The sequence below is a fragment of the Apodemus sylvaticus genome, chromosome 8, assembly GCF_947179515.1.
Source record: "Apodemus sylvaticus chromosome 8, mApoSyl1.1, whole genome shotgun sequence".
NCBI classification, from domain to species: domain Eukaryota; kingdom Metazoa; phylum Chordata; class Mammalia; order Rodentia; family Muridae; genus Apodemus; species Apodemus sylvaticus.
In genome coordinates, this window is record NC_067479.1 from 66,001,433 (window position 1) to 66,024,785 (window position 23,353).

The 23,353-nt window shown below is 41.0% G+C and overlaps 1 protein-coding gene across 3 annotated transcripts in view; it reads left to right on the plus strand.

Moving 5' to 3' along the window:
- Positions 1 to 498: 498 nt before the first annotated feature.
- The window catches only part of Kpna3 (karyopherin subunit alpha 3), a 69,100-nt gene continuing 46,245 nt past the window's right edge, over positions 499 to 23,353 (plus strand). Inside the window, exons 1-2 of one of the 3 annotated variants that reach the window (XM_052191256.1) lie at positions 3,659 to 3,734; positions 3,808 to 3,904. Coding sequence is in view for 1 of the 3 variants with exons in the window: in XM_052191254.1 (XP_052047214.1) it covers positions 750 to 818 (69 nt within the window). In the remaining 2 variants the exon portion in view is untranslated. Of the gene's footprint in view, positions 819 to 1,323; positions 1,412 to 3,658; positions 3,735 to 3,807; positions 3,905 to 23,353 lie in introns of those variants that run through there. The other 2 variants (XM_052191254.1, XM_052191257.1) reach the window with 2 other exon arrangements.

Below are 23,353 nucleotides of genomic sequence, written 5' to 3' on the forward strand. Positions count from 1 at the left end.
ACCAACAATGTCTCTCTTCTCATTGAGTTTAATAGCTGTGCAGGAAGCAAGCATAAACACACATCACATTCACACATGTATTTGTGGAGTGGAAACAAGTGTGCTATTTATAAAACCGAAGCAGAGCAAGAGAACAAGGTTTGAGGGTGGCTGCTATTTGAGGAGACCCTAAAGAAGCCAAAAGCGCAAAGCACGCGTGGCCGTTCTTTTTCTAATTTTCCAAGCTGTAGGGAGCAAGGTGCGCCCCCAGAGCTCCGCCTCTCTCTTCCGATAGGCCGCAAGGTGCCATCTCCAGAGTTGCCCCGCCTACGATCCCGCCCAGAGGTGGGGCTTCGAGCCCGCGCTCTGAGAGCGCCGAGGCGAAAGCGCGCGCACAGCCCTCCCGGCATGCTTCTCGTCCTCTCACGGCGTGGCTCAGACCCGCGCCTAGCATGCTGGGAACTGTAGTTTCCACCCTCCGCCTCGCTGCAGGGGTGGCGGTAAAAGCGGCTAGGTTGGGCTCCATTTCTAGCACATGACTAGCGGCTGTGGGGAGGCCCTACGAAGGGGTGAGGGGAGGGTCACCGCGACAGCCGGCAGGCCAGCGCCCTGGCCTTCTCCGGCGCGCGCCTCTCCTCAGCGCCGCCCCCGCGCCGCGGCCACCTCGCGCTCCAGGCGTCACGGAGCGCGCGCTCCTCCCCCTCCGTCCCCTCCCGCTCGACTCGCCGCCGCCGCCGCAAGAGCAGCCGCCTCCGGAGCCGCGCGCAGCCATGGCCGAGAACCCCGGCTTGGAGAACCACCGCATCAAGAGCTTCAAGAACAAGGGCCGCGATGTGGAGGCGAGTGTGCTCCGGGGCTGGCCGGGCCGGGCGGCTTGGAGGGGAGGGGCGGGGGCCCGCGGCCGCTGGCTCTCGCCGGCTGGCGGTCAGTCGGAGTTGGCCGCCGCCTCGGGGCGCCGCGGCCCGGGCAGCAGCCGCCCTCTGAGGGGCTAGCGCGGCACCTGGGACCGCTGAGCGCTCGGCCCCGGTGCGCGGGCGCGGCCTGGCGTCGGAGGGGAAGGGATGTGGAGCCGAGGTGGGGTCCACGGGCCGCGCGGGAGGACGGACCGGGATGCTGCCTCCCCGCGTGCCGACCGCACCGCCGGGGCCCGGCCGCCGCTCGTGTCCGCAGCCAGTGCAGCCTCCCGCGCTGCCGCACATGGAGCCTCGGTCCCCGCGCTTACCTTGTGTGAGCCGGGCCCAGGCGGGCGGTGGCAGCCCTCAGAGGGGGGTGGGGACCAGCCGGGTAACTGACTTGTTTGAGGGTGGTGGATGGGGGAGGGTAGGATGCGCCAAGACCATTTTCTTATATTCCAGTGCTGTTCTTTGGACCAGTCTTCCGAGCTGTTGCAGCTCATACCCCTGTGACTGCTGGCATTTGGAGCGAGCTAAAGGTGGACAATAGTTTACCATCTATTGTGTTGAAGCTTTGGGAAGGAGGTTGTGCAGACCTCTGATCTTGGGATTTTTTTTTTTTTAAAGCTTTACTTGGAGTGTAAGTGTGAATAATAGGAAAATAATTTCTTAGACTTGTTTTGCAGAAATAAATTGGATACATAGATTTCTTCGTCCTTGTCTATACCACATGCCACCAAGCTAGTAGATTTTCCAAGTGGTTGCAAAACTGTAAACATTCATTGTGGTCACTCAGTTTGCTGCTACTCAGCATGTTGCCATTGTCTCATTAAGGTGACATTAGCAGCTACTATTTGCAAACTCTGCTTATTGAGGTAGCGCTAGAGGTCTCTCTGCTCCTACTAAAACCAATGAAGTGTAATAGCACAAACTTCACAGGGACCCAACCTCTGGATTTGATGGGGGAAATAGTTTTAAGCCCATCCCTACTTATGTATTCTAATAGTGGGTAATATGATTTGTATAGTCCACTAGATTTTGGTAAAAGTTAGTAAATACAGGGTTTGGTTTGGTTACGAAGCAGATGAAGCTGGGCCATTTTTCAGATCTACAAAATTAAGTATGAATTGGAAAAAACCTGGGGGAATATCTGTGGAATTCCCATTTGAGTGAGACTGTAGGTCTTCTATCTCTGTCCTGATCACATTTAAGTTTCTTTTTGAGAATTACTTCCAAACAAAAGTGAAACCTAGCAAATGGAACAGTCATCAGTCTGTTTTTTTTTTTTTTAATAAGACTTAGTTTTGATCATTTTCTACCATTAATTTGTGTGTGTGTGTGTGTATGTGTATATAGCCTTTTCTATCTTGCTTTTTGTTTTCTTTTTGAGACAGGGCCTTAGTGTAGGGCAGGTTGGCTAAGCACAGAGAATAAATCCTTCCTCAGTCTACCAAGTGCTGAGATTACAGGCATCGGCCACCACACCCTGTCCCACCAGTAATTTTTCTTGAGGCTGTCTTTTGTAACTGTAAGCAAAACTTGAATAGTTTATGTGGATACTGGTATTGCTTGTATGTTCTTTCCTTTCCTGAATGTTGGTGTAAGTTTTTGTTATGATTCATTTGAGTATTGTGTCCTATTTGTTTAATGATACCTTGTAAGGACTTCTACATGTAATAGATCCACAGCAGATATTTGCTGCATAGTAGAAGGTAACAAGTGACTTGTGGATACATGAAAAAGACAGTAGAGTTGTCATACCATCTGTCTGATTTTGTTGACAGCATTTCATTTCCAAGTCAGTATAACTAGGACATGAAATAGGCATTCAAATGGTAGTTCTTTGTGGCAGACACAAAGAACTGTATTTTGGTATGCTATACCAAGAGTTTGATACCTCATTTAATCCTTATGGGTTAGATGTGGCACTGTCCTTTACTAGAGAAAAAAATACTTTGATACAGAATCACCATATTTTTGTAATGTGCTGGTCACATGAGCATTCATTTGCTAAGTAACTGTACAAGGAAGATAAGGCAGTGAGTAAATGGAGTGAGGGTCGCAGAGAGAGACCATCCTAGAGACATGCCGTTAAGAGTGACTTCACACCAGGGCTTGAGTACAGAATGAAGCAGTGGATTTTGTAGGAAGTATGTATCAAACTTGAGATAGGTAAGTAAGAAATTAGTGAATACAATCACAGATGCAAAAGAGGCATGATTACATGAGGGGGTGAACCTGAGACTTGTAGAGGCCTCTGTTGGTCTGAGAATATATATGCTGTGGCAAAGCTTAGTAGGGAGATCTAAGAAATGTGTTCAGAGCAAAGGCTGAGATGGTGTCTTGAGTCAGCCATGGAAAAGGGTAAAGACAGCAGTATAGAGAGCTGGCCTGGTGGAATAGTGTTGCAAGAAGCGTTGTCTGTAAGAAGGAATTTTCCAAGAATTAAGACTGGACATAACACTTATAACTTGAAATCAGGACTTGATGACCCTCCTCATCTCTTTTGCTTAATCTTCCTTTCCTCATCTTTTTTTGTGTAAAGTTCACAGATAATAAAGTGAGCCTGCATGCACACGCAGGAGTGGAGGAGCTAAATCATCATTGATCGGGATAGAAACTTGGGTAAGGGAATCAGGTTTTTATAGCCAACCTAGAAAGACAAGTGAAGAAATGTGTCTGAGTTTGTATCGAAATTCTAAACATTTTCATGTAAGGCATTGATACTGAAGCTTTTTACAAAAGAAAGTTTGTTTGTTTGTTTGTTTGTTTTCCTTTTTAGGTATAGAAGGGTGTGTAAAACAGAACTATTCTGCTTAGTGAATGATTCTAAAACAGACATTGAGGAAGCTGGAACCCAAGGTAACCTTGTCTTGCTTATGCACGTGGGTGTGCATAAACCTCAAGAATATGACTTTTTGTTTGGTTTTTTTAGGGGGACAGGGTATTTCTGTGTGGCCTTGGCTGTACTGGAAGTCGCTTCGTATGCAGACCAGGCTAGCCTCTCTCATAGAGATCTGCTGGGATAAAAGGTGTGCACCACTACTACTCTAGCTAACTTTTTGTTTATTCATCTATTTTGTGCGTGTGTGCATGTGTGCCACAATATACTTAAGGAAGTCAGAGGACAGTTTGCAGGAGTTGGTTGTCTCCTTTCTTGGGTAGCGGTCAAACTTAGGTGGCCAGGCTTGGTAGCAAATGCCTTTACCCACTGAGCTGTTTGGATGGCCTGGATATGGCATGTTTGTCAGTAATTAATAATTACAAATTAAGAAACTGGAGGTTTGAATGAGGATGGCCCCATAGGTGTGGACTTTTGAGTGGTTGCTCCCCAGTTCGTGGAATTGTTAAAGGATTTGGAGGTGAGGCCTTGCTGGAGGAAGTTTATGTCACTGGGGGTGGGCTTTGAGGTTTAAAAGCCTGCACTAGGCCTAGTTACATTTTCTTTTTCTTCCTGCACTTTGTGAATTTGATGTTAGCTCTCAGCTACTATTAGAGTGGCTGGCCTGCCTCTCTGCCTCTGCACTCTGGGCCATGATCATGGTCTAGCCCTGAAACTAAGCAAGTCCCCAATTAAAAGCTTCCTTCTATAAATTGCTTTGGTCATGATGTCTCCTCCGAGCAATAGAACAGCAAATAAGGAACCTTAATCCTTAATGAGTGTTTCTGATGTTAAGTACTTTATATGGATTATTTATTTATTTGGCCACAGTCATCCTATGAAAATAGGCACTATTACAATTCCCATTTTCAGGAGGAAACCTGAGGCCTACAACTCTATAATACCTCTGAGTCACAACATGGTAAGGGGCTGAGCCTGGGCTTATGTCAGAACTCTGTGACTCTAAACCAGAGAGGTCTCTTGCTCATTCTGCTCTCTTCCATTGAGGGGTACCATGGCTAGGCATGAGTGAAGAAGGTTAGTAAGCCAGGAAAGCAATGAAGAAATGATGACTATATCATAAAATTCCTATTTTGGTGCTTTAAAACATTAATAATACATTTTATACAATTTATTATTGAATTTATTTGCCTGTTTTTCACTTTTGAAAGGTTTTGTTCTTTTTAGCAGAGAGTTTGTTTTTTAAAACAAAACAAAACAAAAACACTTGAATTCTTGGTTTAACAACCCTGGAACATTTATCCTTTATGTTTAGTATCAAGGATAAAACACATTTCATTTGCAAAGCATTTTCACGATTCTTTGTCTCTCTCTGGCCATTCTATTGTATGATAAATGGTTCTCCATGATTTCCTACATACAATTCTCTCACTGGGTCCTTTGAGTTGGGCTCACTCTTGTAAACTTTTCACTCAGACTCCTTTATATGCCTCTATAATCAATAAGATTATGCTTCTCCCACAGTCTTTCCAATGAAACAGACCTTCAGAAGACCCCATAAGGTCTCTGCCTGCCAACTGCCTGCTGTCTGCACCATCACTTGCTGTGCTCTAGTGCTTTTCCAAGTGGATTTGTTCTCACTTGTTTGGGATAGTGTTATGCTGTTTCACAATCTACAAGTATATGATTTGTTTGTTTGTTTGTTTGTTTTTTTCGAGACAGGGTTTCTATGTGTAGCCCTGGCTGTCCTGGAACTCACTCTGTAGACCAGACTGGCCTCAGACTCAGAAATCCGCCTGCCTCTGCCTCCCAAGTGCTGGGATTAAAGGCATGTGCCACCACCGCCCGGCCATGTATATGATTTTAAAGTACAGCCTCTATCAAGATGTTTAGTAGGGTAGAGACCTTGCAGTGTCACTGGTCATTTAATAATTGGTTGGTAAAGTTTCATATATACTTTTTTGAGAAAAGGAACTAGATAATAAATATACTTTTAAAAAACTATGTATTTAGGGATGAAAGAAAATATTGTAAGATCTTTCTAAAATACAAGCCTTAAAAAAGATTTAAAAATTTTAAAAAGATTGTGTGTGTGTGTGTGTGTGTGCGCACGCGCACATGCATATGTGTGTCTGTGCACATTAGTGCAGATGCCCTCAGAATCCATAAGAGGGCATTGGATATCCTGGTGTTAAGAGTTATAGGTAGTTGTGAACTATCTTGCTTGGGTGCTGGAATCTGAACTCTCATCCTTTGCAAAAAACAGTGGCTCTTAACCAGGGAACCAGCTTTCCAGACTCTTATCAGATAATAATTTCTTCTGGGCCAAACCCAGTTTGTTTTGATGTAATGTACTTTTGTAAGGTGAACAAACTCATACTTGAATGGGAGAACGTAGAAGAAAGATTAGTATAGAATTCATACTAGTTCGTGTTTATTTTTATTAGCATGTTGATATTTAGCCTTTCTAAATAATAGCAATTGAACACAAAGTATTTTTGGGAATCACCATTCTCCTTTTTGGCTCCATTTGACCACATTCAATGTCTCGAAGATGCTTATTGCCCCAGCCTTCTTGATACGTTTCCATTACTAAAGTTGCAGGATGTGCCATTTTTCAGTAATCTCTGTCAGGCACTAATTTTCTTGAGTCTGGTGACAGGGAGGAGGTTGGGAGTGTGTGTCCCTTTTCCTGGCCCATCCACTCTTGGCTTTGTTTGGCCTTTGCCAGTGCCACTGCCTCTTCACTGAGCATAGGCATGGGGCCCGTCAGTCTTCCTCTGTGAACACCTCCTCTTGTTCACACCAGTAGTTCTTTTGACTTTAACCATCACTTCCCTGAGGTGTGGAGGGGATGGCAAGAGCAGGAATGAGGTGTTTTAGTCACCTGCTGAAGGCTCACACGGACACCTCAGCAGCTTCTTGTGCTCAGTGAGGTAGGAATTAGCCAGTCGATGCGAGGCTGAAAAGGATATTTCAGTCAGCAAGATAGCCCTGAGCATAAGTGCACACCTTAACAGCTCAGTGAGCGGTTAAGCCAGGCCGCCTTTTGTGTTCTCATTGCCCTAGCTGTTGACTAAATTTGAAACCTGAGAGTCTTCTTGGATTCCTTCCTCACCTTCACCTTCAGTCAGATGCCAGTCAGTGTAGCTTTAATCTCTGGTGTCTGGATTTTAGCCTCGCCTATTTATTCTGACTTTGCCCCCTTGTACTTGAGGCCTTATTGCCTGTCACCCTGCAGTATAAACATTTCTCTCACTGGTGCCCTTCTTTTAGTTTACTGGGATCTTTCCGTAAGCCTGATGCTTTTTTCTCCTCACTACCCTCCCCCCCTTTCCTCACCCAGTTAAGCTCTACAACACTGAACGTCTTATATGCTTATACATAATCTGGAGTCCTGCCCTCCCCTCTTTCCCAGGGCTGTTTCTATTCTCAGGGCTATCTTGCTGACTGAAATATCCTTTTCTGCCTCCTGTTGACTGGCTAATTCCTACCTCTTAAATACTGTAGATCAAAGTACTTTCTTTGCTCCTGAGGGAATCTTTGTTACTGTAATAGTAGTAATGTATTGAATTGCGTTTTATCTGTTCTCCCAACTGTATACTGTAAGGTTTTTGAGGCACTGACTCTAATCTTCAATGTCTACTGCACTATAAGGTTGAAACAAGGCAAGCACTAAAACAGTCTTTGAATACACCCATACTGGCACTGTCATTTTCCCAAAGTATGTTGTATGTGTACACACACACACATTTAATTAATTATATGCATGTGACTTTTCTTGCATGTATATGTCTGTGTATCAAGTGCATGCCTGGTGCCCGAGGTGACCAGAAGAGAGTGTTCTATCCCCTGAAACTGGAGATACAGACTGTTGTATCCTGCCATGTGGGTGCTTGGAATAACAGCTTGTTCTGGAAGAGCAGCGAGTGCTCTTAACTTCCTCTTAACAACTGAGCAGTCTCAATAGCCATGTAAAATGCAAAAGTGTATACACATATATATTCATGCACAAAGACTAGCATGATCTCTTACTAGTCTTGAATAATCCCTTCAAGAAAGATCACTTAGTATAAATGAACAAAGTTTGCCCTTTGTGTGCTGATGGAACCAGCCACTGCTGGCACATGATGAGCCTGTATTTTCCGATCAGGCCGTGGTGGGTGACTCTGGAGCTGCTAGTGACCTTCTTGCCTTTAGATGACCAAGAAAGGAAAAGGCACAGTACAGTTTTGAACTGAGACTATTATACTGTCACTCCCTTTTACCTTGAAAATTGAATCTAAGCTTTATGACAGGTAAAGTGTTAGGAGATTAAGGCAAGTGCTTAGTAGATTAAGATTCACCACACAAGCCTGTGGATACTGGCTTATATTCACTTTGCACAATGTTTCCAAGGTTCGTCCTTATTGTAGCATGTATCAGGTTTTCCTTTTAATATTATTCCATCGTATGTATATACTGCATTTTGTCTATTCCAGTGGTTTTCAACCTGTATTCAATGACACCCACGCTAAAAGACCCAAGACCATCAGAAAATACAGATATTTACATTATGATGTACAGTAGCAAAATTATAGTTGTGAGCCGAGCGGTGGTGGCTCACTCCTTTAATCCCCGTACTTGGGAGGCAGAGGCAGGTGGATTTCTTAGTTGGAGGCCAGCCTGGTCTACAGAGTGAGCTCCAGGACAGCCAGGGCTATACAGAGAAACCCTGTCTCGAAAAAACCAAATTAAAAAAAAAATTTATAGTTGTGAAGTAGCAACAAATAGTTTTATGGTTGGAGTCACTAACAACACGAACTGTATTCAAGGGGTGCAGCATTAGGAAGGTTGAGAACTACTGCTCTTAATTCTACCAGTGAATACTTGGGTTAGTTCCTACATTTTGACTGTTGTCTGCCCACCATTTCATTTATTTATTTTGGCCTTTTTTGTTTTTGTTTTAGATAGGGTCCTCATGTATCTACCCAGGTTAGCTTTGAACTTGTTGTATAGTCAAGAACGACTTTGAACTCTTGATACTCCTGCATACCACTGTCCAGTACTGGGGACCAAACTCAGGGCTTCCAGCGTTTTGGGCAAGTGCTCTACCAGCTAAGCTACATCCTCAGCCTTACTGTTGTTGTTGTTTTTGTTGTTGTTGTTGTTGGTTGTGTTGTTTGTTTTTGAGACAAAACTTTGCTGTACAGCCCAGCCTGGCCTAGAACTTTCAGTGATGCTCCTGCCTCCTGGTAGTGCTAGTATTACAGGTGTGCGCACCCTTGTATTTCCCACCATTTAAAATACCATTCATTTGTTGTGAAAAAAAAATCAGGTCAGTGTTTTTTCATTGCATTGCACCATGGGAAATTACCATTTTTGTGGTTTAGAACAACCAAGAATCAGCAGTTTCATATGGCTGAGACTAATAGAAGTTCCTGGCACAGGATTGTCTTTCCTCATGGTGTAGTTTAATATGGTCCTTATATTCTGCACCTTCCTCAGGTTTTTCTGTAAACTGGAAGTTAAACATACAGGCAGTTGGTCAAATAAGTTTGCTTGTGACAAGACTTACATAAATTACATTGGCCTTCAAACTCCCTATGTAGCTAAGTCTGGCCTTGAATTTCTAGCCTCCCTTCCCTTTCCTGAGTGTAGGATTACAGGTGTTTACGAGCATTCACAGTTCAGCATTTTTTTTTAATCAAAAATTTTAATTGATGCTATGTATTTTAGAATATGTGCTGATAATGATATTATTTGATCACAGGGTCACAGATATGAAAGTTACTATATTTGCTGAAATGAATTTTAGTTATTTTAGTAAGTTATGACATATGGGAACACTTGAAGGAGAAAAAAGTAACATGAACTTTTGCTATCAAGTAAAGGAATTACAAAGTATATTTCTAGAAAGCTTGGTTTAAGAGTCAATGGTATTGTCTTGTGTAACTTGCAACATTCCTACATTGACTTTATTTTACTAGTACAAAGTTTGACTGTAGCATTCCTTCCAGGTCTTCTATCATGAAGGAAGGGAACAGTAGTAGTAAGGCAGGTGTAACTGTCTTTTCTATGGATTTGCCCTTACCCTTATATCAATTATGATATAGAATTAATTATTCTGAAAGAATGATTTAAGAAAATGAAAATATTTTTCCCCCTGCCCTAGGGAGATTTGGTAAGAGAAACTGATGCTGAACAGGTTTTAGTGTACTGTAACAGGCTGTAATAGTGACTGGCCTTTGCAAAACTATGTTGGAGTAGAGAAAGGGAAGAAAAGGAGTGACTGAACTGCCAGGCTTTCTGGTTATAGACTTCTTATCTACCAGTTTTTCTTTTCATGTTCTAAAATGTCTTACACTGTTCTCTGCCCTCTTACGATACAATTTTGTTTTATCTTTTTTTTTTTTTTTTGGTCTTTTTCGAGACAGGGTTTCTGTATAGCCCGGCTAAACTTGGTGTTTTATTCTTATATTTGTGGAGTTTTTGATCATCCCTTTTGTGGGCCTGAATCTGCTATTCTTTGTGATCATCCATCAGTATGTTTTCCTGTAGTAGCCTTCTCTTCCTTTTTTATTTGATTCACAGACCAGAGTGATTAGAAAACAGACTTAACAATTAATGTTTTCCTGTGTCCAGCAGAGTTTTGTCATAAAATTTATAAATATGAGAGACTGGAGAGATGGCCAGTGGTAAGGAACGCTGGCTCAGAGGAGCTAGGTGTGATTCCCTGCACCCATGTGGTGGCTTACGATCTTAAATTTGTTAACTCCAGTTCTGGGGAATCTGCCCTCTTCTGTTCTCTGCAGGTGCTGAATGCATGAGGTGCTCAGATATACATGCAAGCATAACACTCTTATATATAAGATTAGAATGAATTTTAAAAAGACACCACATACAGATATATAGGGTTTTAGGGGGAGATTCTTCCCTAGGTTTAGTAATTCAGTGTTGTGTGCTAAGTTCTCTAATACCTGTATACAATTTGCTGCTAGAGTATAGACAAAGGCAGTGCTTGACCACATCTAAGGAAATGGAGTAGGTTATAGGAACGTTGTACTTGAAACAGCTCTGGAAGGACAGACTCCAAGGCCTAGCATTTGCAGAGAGTTGAAACAGTGGCATTACATTTATTGTATCTTTGGAAACAGTGCTTTGATTTGGCTTTTGGAAGCTACTTTCCTGTCATTGGCTATCTCTTGGTAGGTTTTTTTGTTTTGTTTTGCCTTCTGAGAAGGGGGTCTTAGGTAGCTTTGGCTGAGCTTGAGTTTGTGGTCCTCTTGTAGGCCCCACCCACATGCTGGGATTGCACGTGTTTACCACCATAACCAGCTTTCTTGGTGGGAGTTTTCAATCTGAATGCTTTTGTTTCTTTTTTACTTAAAGTGCCTGACCTTTTTTCTGGCTAACATAAATTAGATCAATCAAGTTCTCTTCCTGGTATTTATGTCTTTTTTTAAAAATTGAAAAGCTTTATTTATATGGGGGTAGTGTGTGTTTTTGTCCATTTGTTTATGCATCATGTGTGTAAATTCTGCAGTGCAAATGCATCGTGTTCTCCTGATCTAGTGCACACCTCTGGGCAGCAGTGAGGCACAGGGAAGACAATTTGCAGGAGTCTGTTCTCACTTTTCATCATAGGTTCCTGGGGTTGATCTTAGGTTGCCAGATTTGGTGGCAAGTGCTTTTACCCACTTAGCTTCCTGGCTGGCCCTAGGTATTTTGAGTGGGACCTGCCTTGGAGGTCTTGTTAGGGAAGCTGTCCATTCCTCCCTGCCTTCTACTCTGGAAACTGTGTTTCAATAGACTTGAGTCTTCAGAGTATCTTAGTTCTGTGGATTGTTCTGTATCTTCCCAGTATATTCTCTTGCCTCCATTCCTTCCTTTTTAAACTTTTTTAAGTTAACTGAAGTCTGTTTCTGATGTTTGTAACATAATTTTTAGGTGATTAACTGTCTTGGAATTGAAGGACTTCCTAGGGCATAGGACTGAGTTGAGTGTTTAGGAGGTTTTAGGCAAATGTTAACAAGTCATTTCAACTGAAGTATAAAGACAATGAGTTCTGGAATCTAATTTGAATTCTGAACTGGGTTTGAGGAATAAAACATCAAAGATAATGATTACCAGTAATTGTGGAACACTTAACAGTGAGCAAAACACTCTGTGTAAGAATACTTCTAATTGTCACAAGTGTTCTGTTATATGGATGAGGAAAATGAGTTAGGTAAATTGCTTAAAAACATGAAACTGGGAAGGGACAAGATCAGCATTTAGACCAGCTTTCTAGCTTTCTAGCCCATCCATTTAGTAATCCTCCTACTCTGCCTCAGAGTTCTTGCTTGAAGAATGAGATTAGTACAGGGACCATGGAAAGCAAGGATACTTTAATGGAAATGTGGTCTCAGTACAGTGGGCCCTTAGGGAAAGCAAAGTTGAGTAGGATAGGTAGGGGCTAGACTGGAAACCCTCTTTTCCTGGGTGGTAAGTAGAGTGATTTGTGCATATAGCTCTGTTCTTTAGTTGTAATAGAAGACAAGTTGCAGAGAGCAAAACAACAGGTTGGGAGTAATATAGTTAGAAATCCCATAGGTGGCCAGGCAATGGTGGCGCATGCCTTTAATCCTAGTACTTGGGAGGCAGAGGCACGTGGATTTCTGAGTTCAAGGCCAGCCTGGTCTATAGAGTTCCAGGAAACCCTGTCTCGAGAAAAACAAAAATAAACAAACAAAAAAAAAATCTCATAGTTGGCATGAAATAGCATCAGCATTGGGACTTAAAAGCAGGAAAAGTTATTAAGACTATTTATTTGATGTATTTTACATTGTAGAACAGTTTGACAGGCTTTTTCTGTAAAAAGCCATAATCTTTGAAGCCCAAATAATTTACATTTTCGGAGAGCTATATTTCATCTGCTGTGGCTACTCAGCTTGCTGTAAGCACAAAAGGAACAGTAGAAAATTGGTAAGTGCTGAGCGGTGGTGGCACACTCCTTTAATCCCAGCACTTGGGAGGTAGAGGCAGAGGCAGGTGGATTATGAGTTCAAGACCAGCCAGGGCTAAACAGAGAAACCCTGTCTCAAAAAAACCACAAAAATAAATAAATAAAATAATAAATAAAAATTGAAAAAAAATAGAAAGTTGGTAAGTAAATGGATGTTGCTATGTTCAGATAAAGCTGTGCTTATGAAGTCAGGTGATTACCAGATTTGGCTTACAGGCTCTGTGATAAGTAGTGAAACTTGAGTTAAAGCAATGAGAGAACGATACAGATGATAATGTTATGGGCCAGGGAGATGCCATGGTACATAGGTTCTCAACCTGTGAGTTTCCACCCCTTTGGGAGTTGCATATCTGATATCCTGCATGTCAGATATTTATATCATGATTTACAGCAGTTGCAAAATTATAGTTAGGAAGCAGCAATGCAATAATTTTATGGCTATGGGTCACCACAACACAAGGAACTGTATTAAAGGGTTGCAACATTAGGAAGGTCAGGAGCCACTGGCTTAGCAGAAAAAGGGCCTTGTTGCAAAGCCTGACGACCTGAGTTTAATTATCAGGACCACTATGGTAAGTAAATAAAGGCAAGTTTTTTGAAAAGACGATAATGTTGAGAGTGATGGTGAAGGAGAAGGGGCCAGGAAAGAGCTCCCAGGATAGAGTATTTTAAAGATTAGGGGAAATGTAGCTGTAGAAACATAGCTGTAGTTCGGAGATGCAGAACATTGGGGGAGTTCCCTGGAAGGGAGTAGTTGGAAGGCTACTGCATTGGAGGAGACGTCTGATGAGCATTGCAAGTGTAAGCCATTTGTCTGGCACTAAGGGCCAGTGAGAAAGGACAACTGGGGGAGTGGTAGTAGCTCGATGCTATATGATGCCAGGGAGGGGATCTAGTTTAGTTTAACTTTGATTTACATACTTCATGGTAATGGAAAGGAACAGCTACAGTAAAGAGAATAGTGTTTTTCTTCTCATTTGTTTACAGTGGTAGAATTTACTGCAGGCTAAATTGAAGAAATAAACAGAGAAAGAGGCAAGGACCTGGATAGAAAAGGAACAGAAGAGCTAGGAGGAATTGTGTCTGGTCCTTAAGGGTCAGATTCTAAAGGGGCTTCATGTGGAAAGGACCTGGACAAATGAACGTGGCCCTCCAACAGGGGCTAACAGGCTACTGAATCTGACGGCTTCTGTCTTAGTTCTTTGACAAAGGTATTTCTGGAGTAGGGTTTGTAAACTTTTTCCATCCTGGGTATATATAAAATAGGTATAGAAATAAAATATTTGCTGATAGTCATAAAGAAATGTATTTTAAATCAGTTCTTTGGCATACATGGAATAAATAGCATATGTTAAAGACAAAGCAGTTTTGCATATTAATGAGATAGGTCCTCAATGCTTACAGAAGTCAGTCCTGCCCATCTGTCATGTGTCCTGGGATTGGACTCTGGTCAAACTTAGCAGTAAATGCCTTAACCTGGAGAGCTGTTCATTGGCCTCAAACAGCAATTTTTGTTTTTCTTTTAGATTTTTTTTCTTTTAGATTTATTTATTTATTTATTTATTTATTTATTTATTTATTTTTTTGAGACAGAGTTTCTCTGTGTAGCCCTGGCTGTCCTGGAACTCACTCTGTAGACCAGGCTGGCCTCGAACTCAGAAATCCGCCTGCCTCTGCCTCCCAAGTGCTGAGATTACAGGCGTGCACCACCATGCCCGGCTTGGATTTTATTTTTTTTTTTAAGACAAGGTTTCTCTTTGTAATCCTGGCTGTCCTGTAGACCAAGCTGGCCTTGAACTCAGAAATCTGCTTGCCTCTGCCTCTCCAGTGCTAGGACTAAAGTTGTGAACCACCACCACCCGACTTGGATTTAATATTTAATTCAAAATGTTTTTATGTGTATGAGTGTTTTGCCTGTATGTATGTTTGTATACCGTGTGTATGCCTGGTGTGTGTGGAGGTGAGAAGGCATTGGATTCCTGGGACTGGAGTACCAGATGGTTGTCAGTTGCCATGTGGGTGATGCACCCTTGGAAAGAGCAACAAGTGTTCATAACCACTGAGCTATCTTTCTTCAGTGTCCCCCCCCCCCCAATTATGTTTCTTTAGAAGACATGTATAAAACTATAGTTTATAACATAAACTATATGTCTAAAATCTGAGCCAAATTAATTTTAAAGTTAAGTAATATTTCATGTAGGGCAGTGCAAAGTGTGAGAGAAATTCAGCTACCCAACCCACAATTTAAGAATCTGGGCTACCTGTAAGAACGCTCTAAAGTGCTTAAAGAAAAGATGTTTGGGCTGGAGAGGTGGGCTCAGTGGTTAAGAGCACTGACTGCTCTTCCAGGACCTGAGTTCAATTCCCAGCAACTACATGGTGGTTCACAACCATCTGTAATGGAATCTGATGCCTTCTTCTGGTGTGTCTGAAGACAGCAACAGTGTACTCACATAAAATAAATAAATAAATGTTAGAAAAAAAAAGAAAAGAAAAGATGTTTTGGAGATTGTAGCATAGGACCTTTCCAGGAATGAGAGATTTAGCTGAAGTAAATATAGATGTTATTTGACTTAGGATATTTCAGTTTTCTAACTTACAGCTTTTCTATTTTCCCATGATTTGGAAGTTAGTCTTCTTGAGTTGATGGTATGTGGCTGCCCTGGGCTATTTGCACTTAATACTTTGTACTACATGGCGGACTTGCCCAGATTACTGTTATAGTTTGAGGAGCATTTGTATTGTGTTGTTTTGCTATATTGTTAGTTATGGCAGTTATTTTTTTTTCACTTATGTAGTTAGAATTGGTGAACTAAATTCAAGGTCTAGACTTCATCTTTATTTGAATTTTTTTTTAAAAGGAACTATCAGGGACGCTGGTAGTTTAATGATACCAAGTTCTTTTTTTCTTTTGTCACAAAGGTGAAACTTAGGCCTTAGAAATATGGTTGTCACTGACTCACCTAGTTAGCTGGCAGTGTTGTTCATAGTTGTAGAAAAGCTGCAGTTAATTTCATTTTTGGAAAATTTCAAAGAAGTTTAAAGAGAATAACAATTTGAGCTTCTATGTACATTTAAAAATAATTATTGTTTGTAACTATATTATTTATAGCCCTACCTATTTCATACACTTTTCCCTTGTATTCTGAAACATAAATTGTTATGGTATTATACACACACACACACACACACACACACACACACGCACGCATGCACGCACGCACGCGCGCGTGTGTGTGTGTGTGTGTGTGTGCAAATATATGAAATATGTTTTTTCGGGTGTATGTGTGCATATTCCCATGTATGTATGGAGATCAGAGGTTAACTTTTGAAAGTCCTTTCTCTGGCTACCTTATGGGATCTAGGGATTGAACTAAGGTTGTCAGACTTGTGGGCAAGTGCTTTTATCTGCTGAGGCATCTTTGTGTCTAGACAACAACATAATATTAGTCATTTAAAAAGTAACAGATTTGAATAAGGCATTCCTCAAAGAAGGTATGTAAGTGGCCAGTAAGTACAATAAAAGTTAATGAACATTATTACCAGTTAGCAAATCAAAACAATAGATGTACTGTTGTACACTAGGATGCCTATAGTTGAATAATAAGCCTTAGGAAAATGCACAAATTGGAACCTTCATTCACTTGTTGGCAGGATTGTTACCCACTTTGGAAAAGTATTTAGTACTTCTTCAAGGTGTTAGGCGTTGATGTTGATTCAGGACTTTATTCCTGTGTATGTCTAAAAGATGGAAAAGCATATGTAGATGTACATAAATAGTGGCAATATCACAATTTCAAATGTGTCTTCTACCTGAAGAATGAGTAACTAGTGAGTAGTGAACGTGTACAGTGGAACAGTGCATGTAGAGTGCATAGAGGAATTCCACAGACAGCAGGCTAGAGCTGGATACATGGCTGTGCAAGCGTGAACACCTGAGTTTGGGTCTCCAGAACTCAAGTAAAAAGCCAGGGTTATGAAGTTGTGGAGACAGGTAGATCCAAAGCTCACTGGCTAATCAACCTAGTTAGTTGTAAAGGATAGTTTCAGTGAGAGACCTTGTCTCATAAAACATACAGAGGTCAGTGAATTGGCTCAATGAATACAGACATTTTCCATCCATATGTGGCATCCTGAAACCCATGTTCAGGTGGATGGAGAGAAACTATTCCACAGAGTTGTCCTTTGACCTTAACATATATGTTATGATGTATCTGTCCCCTCATACATACATGCACACACAATAAGTAACAAGTGCTAAAAGTACTGAGCTTATTATATTTTATTGTACTTTGAAAGGTTGAATTTCATGTTATGAGTTAGTTTGAATAAAAGCCGTTATTAAAAGGAAAAAACTAGTTAGGCCTACTTATGCATAGTTGGCATCTCTACACTCAGATGGAAGCAAGAAATTGGGGGTTCAAGACCAGACTGGGCAACACAGATGTACTGGCTAGTTTTATGTCAACTTGATTCAAGTTACAGTCATCAGAGAGCATCAAAGGAGAAAATGCCTCCATAAGATCAGGCAAGCCTATATGGCATTTTCCTATTTGGTGATTGATGGGAAGGCCTAGCTTATTGTGGGTAGGACCATCCCTGGACTATTGTAGTAGTCGGGGTTCTCTAGAGTCACAGAACGTATGGCCAGTCTCTTTATAGTTAGGGAATTTGTTGATGACTTACAGTCTGTAGTCCAGACTCCCCAACAATGGTCAGAGGCAGCTGGGGATAGAAGTCCAAGAATCTAGCAGTTGCTCAGTCCCACAAGGTAAACAGGCATAGAAAAGTGAGTCTTCCTTCTTCCAGTGTCCTTTTGTAGGTCTCTAGCAGAGGCTGTGGCCCAGAATAAAGGCGAGTGTTACCACACCTTTAATCCCAGATGACCTTGAATTCTGAGATCTCATTTTTAATCTTTTGGAATTCGTAGCTACTATGCCTCAAGATCTTCATGCCAAGATCCAGGTCAGAAATTTATAATCCAGGTCAGATTAGGATCACAGGTGAGCGAGCCTTCCAGTTCTGGATTGTAGCTCATTCCAGATATAGTCGAATTGACAACCAGGAATAGCCACTACAGCTATTGTCCTGGGTTCTATATAGGAAACCAGGCTGAACAAACTATGAGAAGAAGCCAGTAAGTAGCAGCCCTCCATGGCCTCTACATCAGCTCTTGCCTCTAGATTTCCTGACTGGTTTCTACCTTGACTTCTTTCAGTGATGGACTACAATGCAGATTGTAAAACAATCCCTTTCCTCCCCAACTTGACTTTTTGGTCATGGTGTTTCAGCAATAGTAATCCTAATTAAGATAACAGATAATAAAGGTATTTTAGTTTATAGAAGTCTAAGTAGTGTATAAAGTTCTGACTGCCAAGTGATTATATAGTTCCGTAAAGTTAATCATCTCTCATAATAAGACCTCAATAAAATATATTTATTTAAAATGTTTTTTTTAAAGCACTGGAGGATTAAAAAAATTTAACTTAAGTAGTTCCTATTCTTAAAAAACAAATGACTATTTGGTGAAATTATAAGTTGGTGGGGTTTTGTCTATGGGTTCCTTATAATCCTGTTGATTAGGACAGAGTACACAGTGTTACTGTTGTGAATTATAAAACTAGAATTCTAGAAACAGAACAGTGGAAATTCTGGAAAAGAGGGCTCTGAGAAGGGAGCAAGTTCACACATGTATAAGATCCATCAGATCCTGTCAATCTGTAGTGCTGTACAGGCAGTGGTCCTGTGTAAGCACGTGTGCACACATGATGCATGCCAGGGCTTCTAGCTAGTGATAGGGTATTCCAGAGAGATTAAGTTGCAGAAGGCAGTTTCTAATGAAACCTAACATGAACAGCCAGTATAGGAATTTAGCGACTACTTTAGATATTTGATTACCCTACAAGAAGACAAACACACAATAGAACATAAAAAAGTAAGACAGAATGTCTGTTTGGACTGTATTGTTTTTCATATAACTAAGGTTGTTAGACTTCAAAAACAAGTAAAATCAGAACTGGGGCTTGAACCCAGGGCCTCATGCATGCATGTCAAACCACTAGCAACTGAGTACTGTCTACAACCAAAATCAGCATTTTTCTTTGTTTTCTCTTTGACTTTTTTTTTTTTAAAGATTTTTTTATTGTTATATATAAGTGCACTGTAACTGTCTTTAGACTCACCAGAAGAGGGCATCAGATCCTATTATTACAGATAGTTGTGAGCCACAATGTGGTGGCTGGGATTTGAACTGAGGACCTCTGGAAGAGCAGTCTGTGCTCTTAACCACTGAGCCATCTCTCCAGCCCCTCTAGACAGTACTTTTTGAGTTAAAGTAGAAATGCTTATCTTCCAGAGATGACACGGTAACACCAGTTTTTTAAAAAGATATTTTTTGGTTTTTAGGAAGCACTAAATGTAGGTGAAGGACTTAAAAGACATGCAAGAAGATGGACAGCTATTTGGTTTTTTTTCATTTTAGCTCCCCCTTCCCTATGTGTGTGTGCGTATGTGTGTGTGCGCGCGCGCGTGCGCACTCCCACATGTTCTTGTGCATGTGTGCATGCACTGGGGAATAAAGACTTAGTACTTCATTGAAGGAAATGGGGGCTGGAAGCTGGAAGCAGAAGCTAATGTGGAGAGACCATGGAGGGTGCTGTGTACTGGCTTGCTCAACCTGATTTCTTAAACATCTCAGGGGTGGCACTACCCATGGTGGGCTGGGTCCTTTCTCCCAAGAAAATGTTCTTCAGGGTTACCCACAGCCTGCTCTTAGGAGGCATTTCTCAGTTGAGGGAAGTTCCCTCTTCTCCAGTGACTCTAACCTGTGTCAGGTTGATATAAAGCCAACCAGTACAATATATATTTGATAGTGAAGCTCTGTGATTTCAGAGCTAACTTCTGACTGTGGAAGTTCACTGACAGGGAAAGACAGTGGGTGTGGCTGCTCTCCATTTGTGTTTGTTCATTTGCAAGTTCTTTACAATAAAATTTTAATAATGAAGACAATTTAAGATAATTAAGTTTAGTATGATTACGGGGCTGGAGGGATGGCTCAGCTGTTAAGTTTAGTATGATTACTGATTATTCAGTTGGGTTGCTTAACTGCTGGAACATGTTCTGAGAAGTACATTGCTAGGTAATAATTGCCATTCTGTGAACTAGACAGTGTAACCAGTAACACAGAATGGCTTCCTTGATAGTGTCGAGGTAATAGACATGAAGTTTACGAGACTGTTGCTGGTATGAATGGCACACCTACTATAGTTGTTTCAGTCAGGATTTTCTACAGGAACAGAACCAAGAAATTTTACTTATGTCAGCTTTAAAATAGTGACAACAGAGAAGGCTGAAAGGCTGAGTTGCTCAGTCCACAGGGCTGGATGCCTCTGTGGTTCCAATCTGGTTTCTGAAGCTAGGAAGGTTCTTGAAGAGCCACTAATACTAATCCCTAGTCCATGATGAAAGCTTAGAAATACAGATATGAAGGCAGGGAAGGGAAGGGCCAGCCCTGCAGCAGCAGCAACAGGGCAGATCTGCTCAGCACAAGAGGGAAGGCCAGGCAAAGGGAAAGCAGACGATCTTCCTTCTGATAGATACTTTTTATCTGCTGTTACCAGAAGGCCCTGTCCATGATGAGAGTAATAAAGATGGGACTTGTCATAGCAGTCAAGGCAATCAGGACAGTTCTTCAGGTGAACAGTATAAGAAATAGGCTAAAAAAAAAAGTATAGTAAAATAAATTCATAATCCAGTAATGTTTGTTAGTCATCAGTGAGTACAATGTACTTTACATAATTGAATATATTATGCTTTATCCAACTAGTAGGGTGTTAGGTTTATTTATACTAGCTACATCACAATTAAGTGAGTATGTATTTCCTTGTGTCTTAGTTAGGGTTACAGTTGCAGTGATAAAACATGGCAACCCAAAGCAGTTTTGGGGAGGAAAGGATTTATTTCATTCACACTTCTCATATAACAGTTCATTATCGAAAGCAGGACAGGAACTCAGTCAGGGCAGGTATCTGATGCAGAGGCCATGGAGGGGTGCTGCTTACCAGCTTGCTCCTCATGGTTTTAGTCTCCTTTCTTACAGAATCCAGGACTACTAGCACAGCGGTGGCACCAGCCACAATGGTCTAGGCCCTTCACATCAATCACTAATTACAATATACCACGTAGGCTTGCCTATAGCCTGATCTTCAGACATTTTCTCACTTGAGATCTTCTCCTCTCAGATGTGTTTTATCTGCAACAGTAACCCTAACTAAAACACAATGTAATACATACTCAGTTGTGGTGATGCTAGCTAGTGTAAATAAACCTAGCACCCTGCCAAGTATATACAATTATGTAAGTATATTAATACTTACTGGTGACAAGTACATTACTGGTATATGAATTTATTTTACTAGCTTGTATCAGGTTGACATAAAAACTAGCCAGCACACATTGTGACATCAATATCACAGTAGCTACCTTAGCAGTAGATAATAGGAAGTTTTTGTTTCCATTATGTTATAGAGTGAGCACCAGATATGTGGTGCATTGTTGTATATTGCATGATTATATATTCAGAATATTGTGTATTTTGGTATTTAAGTTCTATATAATTTGCCTTTTGCTCTGATCACTACTAGAAGCTAAATGTCTCAAATTTTGCATAGTCTCATTAGCACAAGCAGAGAACACAGACTTTCCCAAGCTCATAATTCAGAATTATGAAACACAATAAACCTAAGTAACATGCAGACACTGAAACTAAAATAGACCAGGCAGGTTTGCTAAAACTTAATAAAACCAAAATATTTAAAAATAAATTTAAGATTTAAAGCTTAGTGAGCAGAAAAAAGGGAGTCTCAAATTAGAAATCTAAGTTGCAGACTATGGAGAACAAAACACGGATAATAAACATTGATAACTAGCTACTCTGTAAAAGTGATGGGTGTGAGTTCAGTTTGAAATATCATGGGATTTGTAGCCATTTCTGGGGGGTGATATGAGAGGTACTTTTAATTAGCTCAGGTGAGCCTAAAATTTTTAGACTGTTCATATAAATATAGCTGTTTATTTAAAGGAAGCTGCACTTGAAGGGATGATTCAAGTCTAGATTTAAGGAGATCTGAAACCATCTATCCATATTTACAAATCTGTAAATACTCAAAGTAGATTGGTGGTTCTATAACAATGGGGACTGACTGTTAATGGACACAGTTTCTTTATGTGTGATGGAAATATTCTAAAATCACGATTGAGGTAGTAATTCAACTTAGTAAGGTACTAACAAGCACTAAATTTAGGTCCTTTAATGGGTGAATTATATGGTATATGAATTATATATTTCAAAAGAATTAAAGTGTTTTCGTATTTTGACATTGATTAAACTTTGTAGAAAAAATATTTCCATTTATTAAAAAATTAGGTAGATGTTTCCTAATGAATGTGTTTCTAAACTACCTGGAAAGTGTGTATAAATTGCACAATTCAGAATTCATTAGGAAACATCCAGATTGCCCATGGTTATTGGGATGTAGATAGTTTTAAAAGTATATGTGATAACCTGGAATGGATGTTTAGGGCCTATAACCTTTAGATAGAACTTAGGGAAGAGATACCAGGATGAATGGAGAAGGAAAACCAAAAGGGAAGAAAGTCAGGTGTGTGGTGTTACGAAAGTTACAAGATGAAAACTAATGAGTGAGTGATTTAACAGAATTCTACAGACGTGGAGCCCAAGCAAGGATTGTAGTCCTCACTTGAAGGGTTGCTGATCTTGGCAAGAATAGTATCCGTGGAATTTTGTATAGGATGAAATGAAGGCAGTATAGACATGGTTTTGTAAAGAATTTGACTAAGAAAAACAGTGATCATAAAATTGAAGAGGAATTATGTTTTTGTTGTTGTTGTTGTTTGGTTTTTTGTTTGTTTGTTTGTTTGTTTGTTTGTTTGTTTGAGACAGGGTTTCTCTGTGTAGCCCCGGCTGTCCTGAAACTCATTCTGTAGACCAGGCTGGCCTCGAACTCAGAAATCCACCTGCCTCTGCCTCCCAAGTGCTGAGATTAAAGGCATGAGCCACCACTGCCCAGTGAATTATGTTTTTAATGAAAGAAACTTGGGTGTACTTTTGACGGGGGCTAATGATGACAGGGGGAGAAGTGTAATTGATACGTGGGGGACAAGAGAAGGCATTTTAGATTTGCGTATAGGTAATGATCCCTTGCTCAGTGTTTTGGTAGGAGGAAAGGAAACAGGATGTTTAGAAAGGAGATTTGCGCTGCCTTATCAATAGGAAATTGAGGTAGCTGCTACTATATGGGAATTTCTGTTTTCTGAAAAGGAAGCTTTGAGGCTGAAGAGATGGCCCCATGGTTAAGAGCACCTGCTGCTCTTGCAGAAGTCCTTAGTTTAGCACCTAGCACCCAGCACCCAGCACCCATATTGGTTGGCTCACAACTGGCTGTAACTTTAGTTCTAGGAAGCTCAGATGCCTTTAACCTCTCCAGGCACCTGCACTCATCATGAGCATACCTCCTAAACATACCACACATACACAGAATTAAATATAAATCTGAAAGGTTCTTAGGGGACCTAATCTTGTGCTGTGAAAGAGGAGGAAACTATAAACTGGGAACTTTTACTTCTTCCTTTCCA